At 39.8% G+C, this 20,528-nt stretch overlaps 1 protein-coding gene across 4 annotated transcripts in view; it reads left to right on the top strand.

Moving 5' to 3' along the window:
- CACNA2D3 (calcium voltage-gated channel auxiliary subunit alpha2delta 3) overlaps positions 1-14,276 on the top strand; it is a 724,110-nt gene extending 709,834 nt beyond the window's left edge. For 3 of the 4 annotated variants that reach the window (XM_078853616.1, XM_078853615.1, XM_078853617.1), the window contains 2 exons: positions 9,944-10,054; positions 13,896-14,276. In XM_078853616.1, coding sequence (XP_078709742.1) covers positions 9,944-10,054; positions 13,896-13,926 — 142 coding nt within the window. In that variant the 3' untranslated portion in view covers positions 13,927-14,276. Of the gene's footprint in view, positions 1-9,943; positions 10,057-11,231; positions 11,315-13,895 lie in introns of all 4 variants that reach the window. The other variant, XM_078853618.1, reaches the window with a different exon arrangement.
- Positions 14,277-20,528: the final 6,252 nt, after the last annotated feature.

The raw sequence follows: 20,528 nt of genomic DNA, 5'->3' as shown, positions 1-20,528 counted from the left end.
AATGGGTGCCAAAGACTCCAAGGGGTGGAGGGGCCACCTGTTGTCCCTCATTGAGTGTCTCCCTCCCTCATTGCTGGGGCTATCCTCTTTCACTGCCGGCCCCATGCGATTCCCCCACCTGTTGAAATGGGTGGGTAACATTTATCAGTGATATCTGTCTCATTCATTTAAGGACCTAATCCTGCAATCTGGTCTGAATGGGTGAATGCTTATACCCATGCAGAGCCCTGCTGTAGCAGGAGTTCACCTGTCTGGTTCATGCTGCAGGATCAGGCCTCAGAACTGTCTTTTTGTGTCAAAGAACCACAGGTTTTTTTCATCTAGTTTAAAAGTTCAAACACTCCAAAATGATGTTGTTGGCACAAGTATTATAAAAATATTCCGTTCTCTATTTCATATTTTATTTAAAAATCCTAAACAACCTAATTTATGCTTGCAGTATAGACATTTCATTCATTTAAAAATGGATAAGTGAGAGAAATGTGGGTTGGAAAGATAGCCAGCAGCCTGGAAAACACATGATGTGATTTGGAAACCAGAACAACGGATATCTACAGTTCAGTTGAATGGGTATAGTTTGTTCCAGACCATTAAAGTTGGATATATGCAACTGTCAGTTATGTTGTGAGTAACAGCTATTTGAGTGTAGATTGTACAACATTTTCCATTTACTGTACCCTGATGTATGAGTGTGGGTTTTTTTTATTATTTTATTTTATTTTACTTAAAACAAAAATAGGAAAGATCAAAACCTGACAGATATGACATGAAATCCCAAAGTAATAACTAAAAATCTTATGCCCTGGGTGCTTGAAGTTAGCAATGTAAATCCATATTTAAGTGTCTGGAAAAAATAGCCTGATTTTTCAGAGGTGCTGAAGAATCAAAACTCTCAGTGAAGCAAATGAGAGCTACTGGTGCTCAGCACCTCTGAAATTCAGGCCACTTTTTAAGGTGCCCTAATACTCTTTACACATTATATTATTCCCTGTGATAGCATAGCTAATCCATCCAGCAGAGCTTGTATACATGACCCAGAACAAAAATGGTATCAGTACTGATTGCTAGGAGAATGGTGACTTATGTGGATGCATGTGTGTTGGGAGGTATACATCCACACAGTCAAAACTTGGGTCTAGGTATATGCAGTAGCATTGGAACCATTTTTATAGTGGGGATGCTGAAAGCCATTGCACTATAAACCCTGTACGTAGTGAAAACCACTTCAAGCCAGGGGATGTGGCAGCACCCCTAGTTCCAACACCCCTGGGTGTATACACCCCTGTCATCATTGTAGCACTGAGCACTAGTGTCAAACATTTCCTACAATGATTATAGATGGAGACAAAATGAAAAACAGGTATCTGGAAATTAGTTTTTTCTTAAATCAAACTAAATGTCCAGGAACATGAGATTAAATACAAATCTGTGCAGACATTTCAAATATTAATGGAATTCAAACCCCATATAACCCATGTGTTCATTGCTACCACATACTCTGCTGTATAGCATCTGTTATCATTAGCACAGAATAACATAATGATATCCACTTTTAAAAAGTTCTAGAAGGTAACAGTTGCTTGTAAAATGCCCCTAAAAAGCTAGTGTGATCTGAAAAGCAATGCATGAAACAGCAATATTCCTGTGTTGCACAAGAAGAGAATTCACTTTACTTATGGGCAGTAGGTATACAGAATTTTATTTAAATGAGTCTAATTGATTCCAAAGCTAGTTATATGCTCAGGTGCCCCCAGAATGACACAGAAAAATATCTTCCACTCCAGAAGGTGGACCACAGGAGGGATACAGCTATCTGTAAATTCACACATGTTCTGCAAATATTGTCCTGTTCCATAAGTGTCTTCAGAGACCCATATTCATCATTCAGCTAGGTTCCTTAAACACTTTGTAGCCTCCATACACCCTCCTAAAGGTCGGAGGGAGAGGGGGCTCTGGGAGCAGCAGCACAGCTGCTCTATATTTGTATGTTCCTTCTCCTAAGAGAGCTATGTAGAAGACAGGGATTTTTTTAAAGCTGTTTGGTGTTGTATTACCTCTCCTATATGATTTATGGACCTCATTGGTGGAGAAGGGTCATATAGCACTGGTACTGTCCACCAGCAAATGGCAGCATGGCTGTAAAAAGCCATCAGAAGCCTAAAAAGAATGAGGAGAGAAAGTATTTATGTGCAGGTTTCAGAGTGGTAGCTGTGTTAGTCTGTAAAAACAACGAGGAGTACTTGTGGCACCTTAGAGACTAACAAATTTATTTGGGCATAAGATTTCGTGGGTTAAAACCCACTTCATCAGATGCATGAAGTGAAAAATACAGTAGGCAGAATATATATACACAGTACATGAAAAGATGGGAGTTGCCTTACCAAGTGGGGGGGTCAGTGAATTGACCCCCCACTTGGTAAGGCAACTCCCATCTTTTCATGTACTGTGTATATATATTCTGCCTACTGTATTTTCCACTTCATGCATCTGATGAAGTGGGTTTTAGCCCACGAAAGTTTATGCCCAAATAAATGTGTTAGTCTCTAAAGTGCCACAAGTACTCCTTGTTTTTATTTATGTGCAGTTGACCAGGAATTCATGGGGTATGGGACCAGGGATTCCTGTGAATCCTGGGCCCGTGTGGTCTATTCTGGCCCTGTCCTCTGTTCATACTGATGTCTGGCCCATTTTCACTCCCATACAAAGTATGCTGCATTGAACATGTAGTTTCCTTAACCACCTGGATTTGTTTGTAGGTATGTGCCGGCATGTAAATACAAATTGTTTAATAATAATATTGATTTCCCTTTAGCAGGAGATGTTTTACTTAAACAGGAGAAAGTAAATAACTTAAAGGTTCAATTAGCTTAGCTGGACTGAACACACTTCTCTTTCATATTTGATTTCTAATGAGCTCAGTAGTGACTTTGTGGTCCACGTATTTTGGGAAAGGAAAGCTGAAGCCTTCTAGTAGTATTGAATCACTTAAAAAAAAAAAAAGCCCACAATGATCATGAGCTATGGTTCGGCCCCTTGTGACTTCAGTAAGTTATCACAAGGCAATGATAAGCAGTGACCAACAGCAGAATCAGGTGAGCCCTTGACTGGTGCACACTGCATGTTTGCCATTCCCAAGGAACTAGCCCTTAATCATTACTTTGCAAAACATAGAGGCCTCATATCTAAGGGTGCTGCAAAAGAAAAAGGGCCAAATTCTGCCTTGTTACACATGTGCCCATTTTCCTGAGTGGAATGTTCATGGATGTAATAGAGGCAAATTTTTGTGCACATTAAGCTGTTTGGGACAGGACATGAACCTTATTTTATATTTTGTAAAGCACCCTGTGACATTTATGGTGATTCCAAGTAGCCACCATCTCTACAATGTGCAAATTTTCTTCAGCAATGAGTACATTTCCATTTAGAAATTATGTCCATAAATTAGGATTGTACATAGACATTTAGTAGTGGTGAACAACATGATTAAAGAATTATGTATGCCTGAAAGTAAGAAATTCAGATTTAAATTCTAGCATATCACTTGAAAGTCTTGAAATTCAACCATTAACAGACCCAATGTAGTAGTTCAGATGTCTGCCACAGTTCCATAGCAACACACACACCATATTGAAACTTCAAAGAATGAAGTAAAATTACTAACTTATTAAAACTGTGTCTTATTAAGATGCCCCTCAAAGCAGCAATTCATAAAATATCATTAAAGATGCAAAACTGCTTGAAATAGATTTTTTTTTTAGTCTCATTCCACTCTTGAAAATGGGTTCATTTTCACGGAAACTTTTACCAAAGTGCATTTTGTGAGCAAAAATTACCTATTTCCAAGCAAAATGTGGGTCCATTTTTTTTTAGCAAAGAACACCCTCTTTTTCTGTTGCCAAAATCGCTTAAAAAAGAAAAACTTAGAGTGTGAAAAAAATCAGTGCATGATTCTGTGAATCAAAATAGTGAATTTCATGTCATTCTGCCTTTGAGCCCTATTTCCTCTTTGGCTAGAGCAAGAAAATAGTTTAGATTTTCTTTTCTCTTGCTCTCCCCCCATTTCCTTTTCAAGTGCTTAATGTCTTCTTTCCCCACCTTTCCTTGTAAAAGCAGAGTGAAGATACACTTCCTCTACAAGGCTGTATTGAGCCTCTGGAGCTACACTGTAAATAAACCAAACCAGTTCCACAGTGGATGAAAGATGGGTAGAATGATTACTAAGGTTTCTATTGACTCAATGTGGCTTCAGTATAACAAGGGAGTTCATGATGTTTTATGCATGAAGAAGCGTGTAAGGCTCTCTGTGTGCTAACACTATCAAAACTAATATTCGCTTGTCGTGGATGGCAATTGAGGATGATGATACTGTTGTAAAGCAAAAGTCTCCAACTCAAAGATTTACATTACTTAACTTGAAAAGAGCCTTTCCTCTTTAAACATGAAACATTCACCATAAATATTAAACAGAGATAATCTTTTTGATTGTTAAACCAGTAAAAAAATTCAATAAAACCTGTAATCCATCACTGATATTTGGCTCCCATATTGCTGGTGACACAAATGACAGCCTAACCCAGCAGGTGACTCAGAAATACTCTTTGAAATCTAGACTTTGGAGACTCTCTGAGGAGCCCACTTGACAGCTGGCACCATTTTTGTTACTTTGTCAGCAACTTTCTGTATTTTCCTCTACAGCTCATTGGAGATATTTTTGTTGGAGTTTTTTCTCCCTCACAACTAGAGCTTGGCATACACTGCAAAACATTTTGGTTGACTATTTCAGTTTTTAAATGACTTTACTCTGATTGTGTTCATGCACCTTTTTGTATTCTCTGGTCAAGCTATTGAGAGTCACTGGCATGAACGTTCAAAGTGAATTTCAAAGTCACATGAGCATATAACCATGGAAACTGAATTTTAAAGTTAGATGCAAGTATTAATTCTGGGAGTGCTTGCATGCTTATCCGGTTTGAGGGTGGAAATGATACCACATGACTTGCTAATCAGTGCAGCTTGAATAGTGAATACCTGCAGAAAATTTGTTTGAGGTCAATCCCGTAAGGTTAAAAGACCCCCAAAATCCATGAGATGGTTTTGAATAGCATCAATTGAAAAAAAAAGTCATCTGTTGGTGAATGTTCCACACATAGAAAAGCAGGCTAAATTGATCAAATAAATTATTATTCCCAAATTACTCACTCAGCTTTACTCAACCTACGTTCCTCACCTGGATCTGATAACCACATTCTAATCCTTTGTTTATGGCTGGTAAAGACACACATTCAGCATTGCAGCTTCATTTCAGGATTAGGTTTGAGAATTGTGGGGGGAGAAAATTTTGTTTGAAGCACACACACAAAAACAAATGGGTAAAGAAAGATAAATTAAAGGTTATCCCACTAAATCGAAAACTTCTATCTTCATTTTCTACAAGTATATATTGGATGAATTTACTGCCTGTGATAGACAACATGTATTAGAGTTTCCTCAAGGAAAAAATATCTTAGTAGCTTCAGGAGTGCATGCATAAGCATTGCATTAGCTGTTTTTATCATAGGAAGCTTGAATTCAAATATGCCCCATTTGAAAAAAGCATTCCGATTCAGAACATTGAAGTAATTAGGACGCAAGCACATATTTAAAGTTCAGTTCACACGTGCTTCAATACTATTCTGAACAGGAATGGATTTAAAGACCTGTTCAAGGGCTTTCCTGAATCAGGGCCATGCTGAAGAAGCAAAGCTTAATTTGAATGCACCCGTAGAGTGGTGCAGATAGTCCAGCTGTGCCATCTTGCAAGGTGTTTGTCACTCACCAGTTGCTGTGGAACAGACTAGTTGGGCTGTGAGGTGCAGCAATAGGCAAAGAGGTTTAAACTTTGCATGGGCTTACCCCCTTTGGAGGAGGATAGATACATCTTCGGAGTTAGGTGCCACAGTGCCAAGCACTTAAAAACACCTAAGATAGACAGATATGCATCCTATTTATACTATGGATTTATCACATCATTCACTGTTGAGAGCTGGTGCTGGACCGAGAAGGGAACCAGATCAATATGTTGTCAGTGGGAGCAGTGTGACAGACAGCGGCGTATTATTCCCTAGGCCGACAAGGCCCAGGCCTAGGGCGGCAAATGTGCAGGGGTGGCAAATTTATAATAGCCATAGGAGCTGACTTTACCCGGCGCTGCTGGGTGCTCGCACCCCCCCTTCCCCAACTCCACACCTTCCCTGCCCCCCATTCCAAACCCTTCCCCAAATCCCTGGCCCCACCTGCTCACGCAGGCTCGCCGCATTTCTCCTCCTTCCCCCTTCCTCCCAGGCTTGCCGCACGAAAGTGCTGGGAGGGAGGAGAAGCGGAGCAGCAGTGCAGTCAGGGGAGGAGGCAGGGCGGAGGTGAGCTGGGGGCGCGGGGAGGGCCGCAGCAAGTAGCCCGGGGCAGGGGCAGAGGAACCGCTCCCCGCCCCAGCTCACCTCCACTCCACTACCGCCTCCTCCCCTTGTGCGCCACCACTCGGTTTCTCCCCCCTTCCTCCTAGGCTTGCCTCAGGAAACAGCTACCAGTGGATTCGAACGAATTTGTACAAAAACTAAAACAAGTTCATATGGGGCCGGGGGCAGCAATTATTTCAGGACCTGGGGGCGGCAAAATCATTAATCCCCCACTGGTGACAGACTAACCTTAATACTTGATACCTTGTAAAGATATATATTAATATATAACGTTTCAGATTAACCTAATACTGGGTACCTTGTAAATATATTGCATAGAGTTTCTTTCAGTTCAGACATATACATGAATACACCAAATTACCAGGTCCAACAATATTCCTAAGTAAAGCTAAGGGGGAAATGTGTTTCTCATCCACAAAAATGTTTGAGTTTTCAAAACATTTTCCCATTCTACACTGGTACAAAATCAGGACTTGTCAAAGTTGTTTTTTGGGGGGGTGGAGGGGAGGGAGTGGAGGACAGACAGACTAGACACATATACGCGCACACCAGAGTAGCCAATAGCCTGGTGGTTAGGGATGGGAGAGTGAGGTTCAAGTCCCTACTCTGCCTGATTCAAAGCAGGGACTTGAATCTGGTTCTCCCAGGTGAGTTCCCTAACCACCAGGCTATTAACCATCTGGCCTGGCTCTCTGGTTTTGACCAGAAAATTCCATCCTAGACCCAAGAAACCTTTCTCAACAAAAGTTTAGACAAAACTGGCATGTTCCTGTGAAACATTTCAGTTTCAGCAACTTGGCATTTTCCAACAAAAAGTATTAAGGTCAAAAAAATTCCCAATCAGCTCCATTCTTAAGTGTCTTTCATTCCTAACAGTCTTTACAGCTTCTGACTTTCTAGAGAAGCAACTCATGTAGAAATCTACTCAGGACCATGGCTACCAGCTGTAGGCTCACTTTTGCCTTAAAGCACTTCCTGCTTTATTTCTACTAGGTGAAGTTACAGGAAAAGTTCAGGAATTTTTTTAAAACAAGCAATATTCTCTACTGCACAGTCATTATAACACCCCAGAGGAGGAAGAAATAAATGGCAAATATGTCCACCTTTCATGAAATGTCAACTGTAAGCCCCAACTGCCCTGGACATAAGATGCATGTTTTCCTACAGGTCTAAGAGTCCCTGGGAGGGCTTCAAAATGGGGGCAATCCACAAAAGAAATTTGCGATTCAGAAGGAGAACTCAAGTTGGACAAAGCAGTGATGCCCCGTTCCCGCCAAAATAGAGTTATTCAAATGAACAGTAATGATATCAACACTTTTGAGTACCTGCTTTCAGATTTTTTGAGCCAATTTTACAGATATAATAAATATAAATATTGTTTCCAGAAAGCATAGGACTGGGTTGTTTCAGTTCCTGGGATGGATAAACTGGGAAATTGCATTTTCCCTCCTTTGGGATTGCATTTATTTATAACTTTCTGAGCTATTCATGCATATAAAATGTTGCTGTTATTTTCTGTGAAAGAATTTTCCTCCTTTCCTTTTATTGGCCCCATTTCTTTCACACACAAAGACACAGATGCTCCGTTACAATGATGTCAGCCTTGCTACATGCTCCAGCTGTTTAGGTGCATTTATAAAGTTCAGTCCTGTACATTATGCCATAAATGTATATTTCATGTATAAACATAAAGCTAACATATTGCAGATCTCTCTAAGTGTAACTTTAATGGAGGTTCAGTGAGTTTTAAAAATATTGAAAAGTGTTTAATCTTTCCGTTGGCAATATTTTTATAGCAGGTTTTCCAATTATTCTTTTCTCAAGCTAGGTTCAAAGATATTTTCCCCCCTTGTATTTCATCTTCTGTGATTTTTGGAAAAGCAGAGAGGTTTTTTTAGTAAGACAATATGTATTTTAAATAGAGACGTCTGAGTGAAAATATGCTTCTGTCCACATCTACTCATGTCCAAGCCCTCATTACCTTCATGCATGCTCACCAGTTCACCATGCCGAAAAACCTCATGTCTAGATGTGCCAACTTTCAAAGATGTTACATGTCACAAGATGTTGTTACATTGACTTGATGTATAAATACTGACATGGGTAAATTAAATCCGGGTCCAAACTATAAAGGTCTTGTCTTGTGTCCTAAATTTCAGAATAGGGGGTGAATTGTGCCCACTAGGCACAGTCTTGAGTAGGGTCATTCTGATGCAGCCCCACCCCTGTTGCCTCAGATTGTCTTGCCGTGTGCAATTTGTTCCATCCTGTAAACCACAGGCTCTGGCTTCTCCCCGTCTCCCTCCCCTTGTGGAGATGCACGGAGGGTCAAATCCAATTCCCACTGAAATCAGACTCATTTTTGGCTTCAGTGGGAGTTTACTCATGCTGAGAAGGAACATGCACTGCACTTGAGTGTAGTGTTTCTTATATTTATTAGCAGTGTTGCTTTGTTCTCATGTCTGAATTTCTTGTACATCTTGTTGTCATAATTTAACTGAGGTGCTGCATATACAGTACGTTTTCTAGTTGATTACCAAATACACCTCCTGACTCATAAATATTTGAGGCATAATCTTGGTTCCACTGGCTTGGCAATATGATGACTCTCAGCAGGACAAGATGTCTGCTAGCTAGGATCCTGTTCCTTAATTCATGCTGTTTAATGCAAGATCAGTGGTGAATAAAACCACCCATAATTTGATGACCGTGCAGTCCCTGACTTTGAATGTATATTGGCAGACTTTGCTTAGCACAGTAATTATGCAGAATCCTGGGCAGTTAGTATCTACTTGAAGTATCCTAATAGTAAATATATAAGCCGTGATTCAATGTGGAGCAAAAATTCAAGAACATAAAATAAATCCACAAATTATATCGAAATATACTTGACTCCTGAGACCCTAGGGGTAGGAGATGGGCATGAGCAGAAATCCAATTGCTGTGCTCTCAGGCCATCCCTACTGATCCATTTTGTACCAGCCTATTCATAACTGAGGCAGAGCCCCCTACATAGGGGCAGTGATTAATTTGTAATGAAAGACGTGCTCGGGCTCGAGCAATTAGGTGCCAGGACTCAAACAATTTTTTTACATTCATAACTCATGCAGGAAGCCCTGAGGTTCTGGGGCTATGAACCTCCAAGCCTAGAGGTGCCAGGGCTCAGCCCTGGCACAAATTAAGTTCTGTGTAGGGGACCTTCTATGCAGCTGCTCCCCTCAATGTACATACCTTAGAAGGGCACCACAGAGTTTATAAGGTGAGGAGAGCCTTGCACAGGCTTCTCTGTCTGTGAATGACTTTCAGTAAAAGCTATATTTATTGATCTGCATATGTTGTGTCTAGTTTATTATTATCATTATTATTATTATTAAGTATTTTTTTTGTTTTATTGATATATTAAAATGCCCTTACCAAAAGCCTGTTGCTAAGAAATGTGATCATGTACAATAGAAAATGTTACCATTCATTACTGACTCTTAAATTTACAGGTCCTTTGTCATCCAGCAAATCCCAAGCAGCAATCTCTTCATGGTGGTAGTAGATAATGAATGCAACTGTGAGTCTATCTTGCCAATTACCATGGAACCCATAGAAATAAGGTATATCCTTTATTTTTAAGATTGTAAGAGGGAGACTCAAAGTGCAAATACTGAATTTTACCCTGTGTGATTTATGAGCCTAACAGAGAGATCCTCAGCTGTTGTAAACTGTCATGGCCCATTGAAGTCAAGGCAGCTGAGGATCTGCTCCTTAGGCCTGGTCTCCACCGGGGGGAGAGGGGGGAATCGATCTAAGTTACGCAACTTCAGCTACATGAATAACGTAGCTGAAGTTGACGTACTTAGACCTACTCACTGCAGTGTCTTCGCTGCGGTGAGTCTGCTGCTGCTCCCCCATCAACTCTGTCTGCGCCTCTCACGGCAGTGGAGTACAGGAGTTGACGGGAGAGTGCTCAGGGGTCAATTTATCGTGTCTAGACTTGACACGATAAATTGACCCCCACTGGATCAATAGCTGCCTGCTGATCCGGCGGGTAGTATAGACATATTTTAACTCTCATTTTCCAAAGTGACTTATGCATTTAAGAGCCTAAGTCCCATTGAAAGTCAATGAGAGTTGTGCACCTAACTCACTTAAGTGCTTTGTAAGGCCTACCTGCATAGTTAGGCACATAAACGTCTCTGTAAAATTGGCCTTAAGTGCTTAAGTCACTTCTGAAAATAGGACATAGCCTCCTAAATCTTTGGTGCTTTTGAAAATTGTACCCATATTGCCAAAGAAAACAGTTTAAACATGGATATCTCCTGTATTATAATGTAATATATAGTATTTTCCTTAACTTTGTATTTTAGGGCTGTATTGCTATGCTGAAAGGTATCACTTTGTGTTCTGAAAATATAAAAAATAGATTCTGTAACAAAGTAAATTGGTAACTTAATTTGTAGTCTAAACACCATCTTGTTTTATTGCCACACTAGAGTTTGGGGTTTGTTTCTTCTCATAAATAGGAATTCACCAAAAAGAATCTGCAGTATATTTTTGTTGCTGAGTGATAGAACTTTCAAAGGACCATTTGGTCATGTTAAGTGCCAAATGGGAACAACACTGGGAAGAACAACAATAGCATTATGACCTACTTCTTTTGTTGATTGGCTGGATTTTAGAGGAGTGGGAGGAGGAAGGGATGGATGGAAGGACTTCATTTCAAATCCATTCAAACAAACTTTGAATATTTAAATGCAATGATCATAAGATCTTTCCTTAACTACTGTGAACATAATGAATCCCTTAAATGTGAACGTTTAAAATCTCAGAAGATTAGAAGACGTCCAGAATCTTGTCATGGATTTCATCCTGAAGTAAGTTTTTATAATTTTTTTTCCCCTCTATGGTAAATATTTTTTCTAGAGTAGGTATTAGAAAACTGTCTTCTAGTGTGAAAAGCAACTAAATATTCTGGACATTCTGAACATAGTAGTAAAGGGAAGTTTCTACATGATTGCAAGCAATGCGCAAATTGTCTAGTGAGCTTGTACTCCATTTCACAATTAAGTGCTGTGTTTGCACATCACGGCACAACATGTAAGAGGCAGAGGCATGATCTGAGTGCAGAATTGGCATCCAGGAACTTCTGAGATCTTATTCTGGGTCTAATGCTGACCGCAAGATTCCTTCCATGTGTTCCTTTCTGAAACCAAGCCACTTAGCCATGGGACAGGATTTGATCTCTACGTGAGTAAATAACATCAGCATTTCAATTGTCATACTGGTAATTTTGTGATTTGTTGATTTGTTTATCTGGGACTCCGACACAATGCTTTTAAGATGCTACACAAGTGCTACATACTTTAAGAGCTTAAATATCCACTCTGGAAAGGCACAGAAAGGAAGTGACTTGCCCAAGGTCACCCAAAGCCAAGAGTAGCTTTCTGATCATCTTTATTTTTCTGTGCTTTGATTACACAAATTTTGATTACACAAAATCTGCCATCTACTGCTTTCATAAATATCCATTCTTTGCCATGAATCTTAATAAGAACAGGAGTACTTATGGCACCTTAGAGACTAACAAATTTATTTGAGCATAAGCTTTTGTGGGCTAAAACCCACTTCATCGGCTGCATGCAGTGGAAAATACAGTAGGAAGATTTTATATACACAGAGAACATGAAACAATGGGTGTTACCATACACACTATAACGAGAGTGATCACTTAAGGTGAGCTATTACCAGCAAAAGAGAAAAAAAACTTTTTGTATTGATAATCAAGATGGGCCATTTTCAGCAATTGACAAGAACGTGTGAGTAAAAGTAGGGGGGAAAAATAAACATGGGGAAATAGTTTTACTTTGTGTAATGACACATCCACTCCCAGTCTTTATTCAAGCCTAATTAAATGGTGTCCAGTTTACAAATTAATTCCAATTCAGCAGTCTCTCGTTGGAGTCTGTTTTTGAAGTTTTGTTGTTGTAATATTGTGACTTTTAGGTCTGTAATCAAGTGACCAGAGAGATTGAAGTGTTCTCCAACTCGTTTTGGAATGTTATAATTCTTGTGGTCTAATTCGTGTCCATTTATTCTTTTACGTAGAGACTGTCCAGTTTGGCCAATGTACATGACAGAGGGGCATTGCTGGCACATGATGGCATATATCACATTGGTAGATGTGCAGGTGAACAAGCCTTTGATAGCGTGGCTGATGTGATTAGGCCCTATGATGGTGTCCCCTGAATAGATCTGTGGACACAGTTGGCAACGGGCTTTCTTGCAAGGATAGTTTCCTGGGTTAGTGTTTTTGTTGTGTGGTGTGTGGTTGCTCGTGAGTATTTGCTTCAGGTTGGGGGGCTGCCTGTAAGCAAGGACTGGCCTGTCTCCCAAGATCTGTGAGTGATGGGTCGTCCTTCAGGATAAGTTGTAGATCCTTGATGATGCGTTGGAGAGGTTTTAGTTGGGGGTGAAGATGACGGCTAGTGGCGTTCTGTTATTTTCTTTGCTGGGCCTGTCCTGTAGTAGGTGACTTCTGGGTACTCTTCTGGCTCTGTCAGTCTGTTTCTTCACTTCAGCAGGTGGGTATTGTAGTTGTAAGAATGCTTGACAGAGATCTTGTAGGTGTTTGTCTCTGTCTGAGGGGTTGGAGCAAATGCGGTTGTATCGTAGAGCTTGGCTGTAGACAATGGATCGTGTGGTGTGGTCTGGATGAAAGCTGGAGGCATGTAGGTAATTATAGTGGTCAGTAGGTTTCTGGTATAGGGTGGTGTTTATGTGACCATCACTTATTAGCACTGTAGTGTCCAGGAAGTGGATCTCTTCTGTGGACTGGTCCAGGCTGAAGTTGATGGTGGGGTGGAAATTGTTGAAATCATGGTGGAATTCCTCAAGGGCTTCTTTTCCATGGGTCCAGATGACGAAGTTGTCATCAATGTCGCACAAGTAGACTCCAATGAGAGACTGCTGAGTTGGAATTAATTTGCAAACTGGACACCATTAAATTAGGCTTGAATAAAGACTGGGAGTGGATGTGTCATTACACAAAGTAAAACTATTTCCCCATGTTTATTCGCCCCCCCTCCCCCGTTCCTCACATGTTGTTTTCAACTGCTGGAAATGGTCCATCTTGATTATCACTACAAAAGGTTTTTTTCCTCTTTTGCTGGTAATAGCTCACCTTAAGTGATCCCTCTCTTTACAGTGTGTATGGTAACACCCATTGTTTCATGTTCTCTGTATATATAAAATCTTCCTACAGTATTTTCCACTGCATGCATCTGATGAAGTGGGTTTTAGCCCATGAAAGCTTATGCTCAAATAAATTTGTTAGTCTCTAAGGTGCCACAAGTACTCCTGTTCTTTCTGCAGATACAGACTAACACGGCTGCTACTCTGAAACCTGTCATGAATCTTAATATTTTTGTCTTAATTCTTCTTTGTTCTTTTCTTTAGGAGAATGCAAGAGAATGTGGGGGTGTTCTAGGCCTTAGTGCTAAACCTACTCTTGTTCTTCTTCCACTGCTTTTGGCAATTTTCTCAAGGTGACGTTGACTGATGTGTTCACTTGGCATGCTAAATACATGGATAAACTGTGAACTGAGAAATGGTGCAACATAGAAGACAAGAAATATAGTCAAAACATCAGCATTTCATGATTTTAAACTGTTGATGAGATAAACAAAGCTATGTTCAAAAAGGGTTATCTTTTTACTTTGCAAGTCATGCAAATGTGAATTTGCCATATGATAGTCACAATTCATCAAAAAAGGACTTTAACAGATATACACAGGTGTCCATTACTTTCTGCTTTGTCCCATTGAAACCAATTTAAAACTGTGTACTTTTTAAATAAAGTATATTAAAATCATAATTTCATTGTGTATTTTTTTAAATATAGCAACTAAACATTTTTCCTGAACTAGTAATTGGAACATAATAATACAGGTAAGGGGATATTTCACGTGTGTAGGCTTTGTTAAACTATTTCTGAGATAATGGGAAACTAGAGAATAACACATACCTAATTTTTTATAATAAAGGCTGAGTGACTTATATTATTAACCAAGTCAATGGAACATAAGCACGTCCTTCAAATTGCACATGTGGTTCGGTTATTTTGCTCACCTGGGACACAGATAACATTCTCTGATGATTTACAGTGAAACTGGAGCTTTTTTAACACAGATATAAAGAAAATCTTAGGACATTAGGAGTGTGAGCCGAAGCCCATTGAAGTCTTTCTGTTAACGTCCACAGGTTTTGAATCTGGTTCTTTAGTAATATGTATCACAAGTGGCAGAATTCAATAGTTAACACTTTTTAAAAGATATGGAGATGTTTCACATTTACAAATGTAATTGACTTAAAAGAGGAGGTGATGATGGTGATACATTAGCACTTACATTCTGCTCCTCAGCTTCAAAATGCTTTTTTACATATATTAACTGTGGGATACTTAGGTCAAGTTCCCTGTGGTGAAATGGAGAGACAGAGAAGTTGTGACATGCCCAAGTCACAGGGTGAGTCAGGGGCAGCAAGGAGTCAGGATTCCTTTGTCCTAATGCCTTGTTTATGCCTCAGTCAGGATCACACTACCTCACACCTATAACTGGAAATCAGATTGAGAAAAAAAAAGTTACCCAAGACTTAGATATCTTTGAATGCCTTACTTAGAAACGTACAGGGCCGGATTTCCAATGAGGCACAGTAGGCACATACTTAGGGTGGCCTTACCTCTCTAAAACTGTAGGACACGAAGGTCAGCTGTAGGCAGATGTGTGTGGGTGTGTGCTGAAGATGCTGTGCCTAGGGGCGCTTAAGATGTAAATCCAGCCCTGGAAACGAATCAATCTGAATAGTTACAATATTTCATTCAGGAGCTGGATTCCAGAGTAAATGCTGCCTAATATGATGAGACCACAATTTAACATATTAAAAAATTGTATCATTTGGTAGCAGAGGGAGGCTGACAGTAAGTACAGTTAAAAAAAAGGTTTAGAGCTTTTTCTAGACAAAAAGAGATGCTTATAAATCCCTGAAGTATTGGCACCTTGCCCCTTTCAATTTACTAGTAATGTTTTGATCGTAAATATGATGGCTGAGGAGCTTGATCTTGGAAAGACAAGAACAGGAATCCAAAGCATGATTGGTCTTTGGAGCGTTCTGTATAAATGCAAGGAATCTTATCAAGGAAATGACATCATTAAAACTTTACCAGTAAAAATACACTATATTAGCTTTATGATTAAATACTATGGTTCTAAATTTGGTGAGAGAATTTTCCCACTAGGAAGTAAAAGAAAGCCATCTTCCCTTTGAACAAATACTGAATGTAATGTCTGTCTCTCATGATAAGAACAGAGAGGCTGTGTGTATGCTAGAAAAGGGTTGTCTCTCAAATGATACAACCAAGACAAAGGCTCGTAAAACAAAACTTTTTCTTGGTGGTTGTGGTTAGCTACTATAAATGTGTGAAGAACTAAAATGAAATTTAGAGTATGGGTATGAAAAAATCCCCAGTTCAGACAGTTTTCCTGTAAGTGGAAAGGGAAGCTGGAATCTTTCTAATTAATTATTTTGAATGTAATCCTAGCTGATGCTAGAAATGGCTATTGCTTTTACAAAGAAAGGATCTTAAGAAAAGAACTAAATGAGCGAATTGATTTCCTGCTGAACCAAGGTGAACACTCCTAATAATAATTAATTGTTAATTATGGAAAGTAGCAGACTAGTTTCATATTCAGGAAAGCACTGAAGGAATAAGAAAGATTAAAATATGGGCATGTTAAATGAATATTGCTCAGAAAAACGAGACAGCTCATTTTCTTTCTCTATTGAGTTAGTCAAAATTATAAAGATCTAGTTCATTAATGTGTATCAAACCAAATACTATGCAGAACAGCATAATCCAAAGAAAAGAACTGCTGCCTGTAATGTGATGTTTCATCCAAGAGGGCTGCTAGTGACGACATTTTTAAAGTGTTGGGTAAGTTCCTTTAGAACTTGGTTGTTTTCCGGTGTGGGGTTTATCTAGTTCTACTATCTACTGGTTTGGCAGTGCAGTTTCTCATTTCTGTCTTCAGACTTAAGGTTCCCTAACTGATTATATTCCTTATATTCAACTGAAATTTAGATTTATAAAATGCTCTATAGGAACTTATTCTATATTCTAGGCATCATTCATGGGAGCATGGCACAGCTGAGGGGCAGATTGGTAATATATTGTGTGGTCCTTAACTGCATGAAGCCACTGGCCCAAAGACCCTGAGTTGACATTCAGAGATGCTGAAGAGGAGCTGGACTGCAAACCGATAACATGTTGCAGGTGACAAAGGATAAAGTAATTCCATCTCCCCACCAGTCCATTGTTACTGCCCCCCACGTCGGCCTTGTGAAGGAGTAAATTTCACCTATGCTGAATAAATGGGTCAATCCTTTAGCAGTACCAGTCTCAGCATGCCCTATTGCTGTCAGTGGGATAAACACTAGAAAATATTATGCCATCTTCTAAAAGACACTGTGATATTATGATGATGGATGCTGTATGAACAACTGGATGGATGGATGGATGGATAAAATCCAGTGGATAAACACTGATCTTCATGCAACTTGCAGTACCTGAAAAATCATACAAGACCTGATCCAACCCCCAGCTAAGTCAATAGAAATATGTGTATGTACATTAATATATACAGATGCAAACTGAGAAACTGTATATATATTTAATAAACAGGAAACACAGATATAAATCTACATTTTTATCATCCTGAAACCTGAGGCTAGATCCAAATACAACCATGATAATATCACTATATGTTTCTACACAGTAATAGGTATCGCTGCAGGATTCTGTTGCTATTTTTCTTGGTAATGGCATTGATTTCAGACTTATTAACCCCAGCTGCCAATTTTCCCTTTAATCTTGATAGGGAGAAAACTACTTTGGTGCTTAGGACCAGACTTGAACGCACCATTTTCTAATAGTTTGTGTGGGAAAATAGTCTGCTTATAGTTGTCACTCCTGCAAACACTCCTTTAAACCGTATAAGCCATAGCCCAAGGCGGATTCTGCAGCTGTGCCATCTCCTCTTGTTGTTTCTGTGACACTGAGACAGCCCAACCCACTGCCAAGACCAATTCTGCAATATATATGTTAGGCAAAACAGGTGGTTGCCTGGGGCAGGAAGATATTAAAGGCTGCAATGATTGTTTCATTGTGTAAGTGGCTACAAGGGACATTTCTGTATTCGGCTGGTAGTGAAATCCCTAGAACAAGGCACTGGCCTTTTGAGCCCTTTGGTTTCAGAAGACAAGGTGGAAGCTTGTGTTAGAGGGCTTAGGTGGAAGCAGTTCTAGTTGTTTCCCTTTCTCTCTTAAGTCCTTTAGGGTCTCCCTAGGCCGTTTATACTTTGCCCTTTTCTGTCCCTTATAAATGGGAACCATGAGAATTGTATGAGCCTTGTCTCCATTGTCCACTCATTCTCCATTAAGAAAGACACATACAAAACAACTATTTGAAAGCTTTCCCCTGGAAAAAAAATTACAAAGAACTGCCCCCCCCACCAACTCCGTGAAAATATTAGGTGGTTGACCTTAAGTTTTCCTGCTTAATTACACTGTTTCCTAAACCTTCCTTCCAAGACACCTGATTGAGCACCACCTTTGTCCTAGTTTTTACCAATGGGGCTGACTGTTCCTGGCCATGCTGGTAAAATTCAGGTCACAAATTGGGAATTATCCTTTAGCTGCTCATTCTTTGCTGTGCTTGTACCTGTTATTTTGGGGCAGTGACATTAACTTATTCTGGTGGAAATGAATTTTTTTCTTAGGTGAAAATTAATTGAACTTTCACCTGTGGAAGGTGCTGGGATTTTCTAATACCCAGAAAATTGCTGACAAGTCAAATATCCATACAGCTGAATAGCAAAGTTACAACTAGGCACCCCTCTTCAATGGCTCAAAATTCAGGTGGTACAGATAAATACCCGAAAATTCATATACCTATCTGAGCTATATCTAAATTATCCACAAAGGCTCTCTCTCCCCAACAAGCCCAACTCCCCTGTATTTTTTATGAATGAGACACTGGGAGCCTGTCTCTTCCCAAATCAAGTCTACTTAGAGGAATCTAAAAAGGGCATTTGTGATAATCATGCTGGGGATCTGAACTCCATACAGAAGGGGAGAAAACTTTATCTGGGGATATGTTTCAGAAGAATCCCTTTTCAACAGTTTACTGGACTACAAAAAGAAGGGATGACAAATGGGACAGTACCTTCTGATTCTGTAAACATTGGACCTCTTGCCTGGAGGGGTGGCGATGCTGGTGGCTTGATGTAAGTGAGAAACCATGTTAGGCAAAGACATAACTTGCTAGAATTAAGTTTTAGGCAATAGAGAGTGTGCTATTTTTGTAATCCTTTATGATTGCTTTTATTCTTGCACGGTATTCCTTAAATCTGTGTTCTTTTATTAGTACACTTATTCTTAGTTTTCCTATAAACCATCTCAGTGCTGTGTATTGAGGTAAAAGGTGTGTCCTCGGTGAGCTAACAGGCTGGTGTGTATTCTGGCTCTCTGGGGACAGTTGTCTTAATAATTTCTGTGAGTGACTAGTGAAAGTTCTGGACACTGCAGAGAGACATCTCTGAGGTACTCAGGAACTGGGGTTCACTGACTGTTACCTGCAAAGCGAGGTTAAGACTGTCAGAGTTTTGAGGAGTTTGCCGGTGAAGCAGATAGACTGGTGTGGCATGGAGCTTGCTCACAGTCTAAGCTTCAGCAAAGCTCTGTCTTATTAGGGCAGAGAGGTAACATAGTGGCTTACAGGTTTCAGAGTAACAGCCGAGTTAGTCTGTATTCGCAAAAAGAAAAGGAGTACTAGTGGCACCTCAGAGACTAACCAATTTATTTGAGCATAAGCTTTCGTGAGCTACAGCTCACTTCATCGGATGGCTTACAGTGTTGGGTTCCCAGAGGAGAGCGTCACAGCATTGTTACTGAGGACAAGACATTTAAAGCATCAGCTGCATGTATGATGGAACTAACTGACAGCCTTCATTGATAAATACATGCGATTTTGAGTTTAGAATAAATTTGAGCTGTTTGCCTTTCATCAAAAGTGGCATTATTTTATCTGGAATTTTTGGCTGGGATTTTTGAAAGCACTCAGCACTGGCCTAGCTTCCATTTAGAGTAATGGTAAATCTCCCACTGACTTTAATGGAGAAGTAGATTTAGGTCTGTAACCACTTTTGAAAATTTCCCCAGTAATGGTTTCAGTTCAAGAACTCTAGAGATCCATGTTAAGGAAAATAACTGATAGCTATATTACAGGTCAGGAAACAGTTATTGTTGGCAGTATTTCTCAGAAACATTAACAGTAAAAATTAGACCATAAACAGTTGTAGTTAGATTCGAAAGGATTAATCAGATTATCATCTTTAAAGATTTGTAAGCGTTCTCTACAATATTAGTGCTGCTTGAAACTAAAGTGAGGGGGAAAATGGCATTATATTATAGTGATACCCTAAAGTTCTTTCCTTACGATGCATGCTAAATGTTAAACTACTGAGGTTTCATTTACTGTTTTTAATTTAAGAAAGATGTTGTTCAGTAAGCAGGTTAACAGAATTGTTTAAGAGGCTGGTAGTTGAATTTTGAAAATGTTGAGACTTGGTCTACATTTGAAAGTTATATCAGCATAGGTATATCGGTTGGGGTGTGAAAAAACCACACCCCAACCACCCTAGCTATGCTGCCATAACCCCCTGTCTAGGTGCCTGTATGTCAACTGACGAGTGCTTCCATCAACATAGCTAATGCCATTGGTAGAGGTGATATTCCTTCCAGATAGAAAACCCCCTTTCTTTTGGTGTAAGAGGTGCCTACGCTACTGGGCTATGCTGGCATAGTTATACTGGTATATCTCCACAGTATAGGCACAGGCCAGGTCGACACCAAAAAGTTAGATCCGTCCAGCTCTATCTCTCAGGGGAGTGAAAAAGCCATACCCCTGAGAGATGTAGTTAAGCTGACCTAACCCCAGTGTAGACGGTACTAGGTCAACGGAAGAATTCTTCTGTC

This window comes from Lepidochelys kempii, chromosome 7, assembly GCF_965140285.1.
Source record: "Lepidochelys kempii isolate rLepKem1 chromosome 7, rLepKem1.hap1, whole genome shotgun sequence".
Lineage (NCBI taxonomy): Eukaryota > Metazoa > Chordata > Testudines > Cheloniidae > Lepidochelys > Lepidochelys kempii.
The sequence above is the reverse complement of the archived record's forward strand: the minus strand, read 5'-3'. Positions and strand labels throughout refer to the sequence as shown.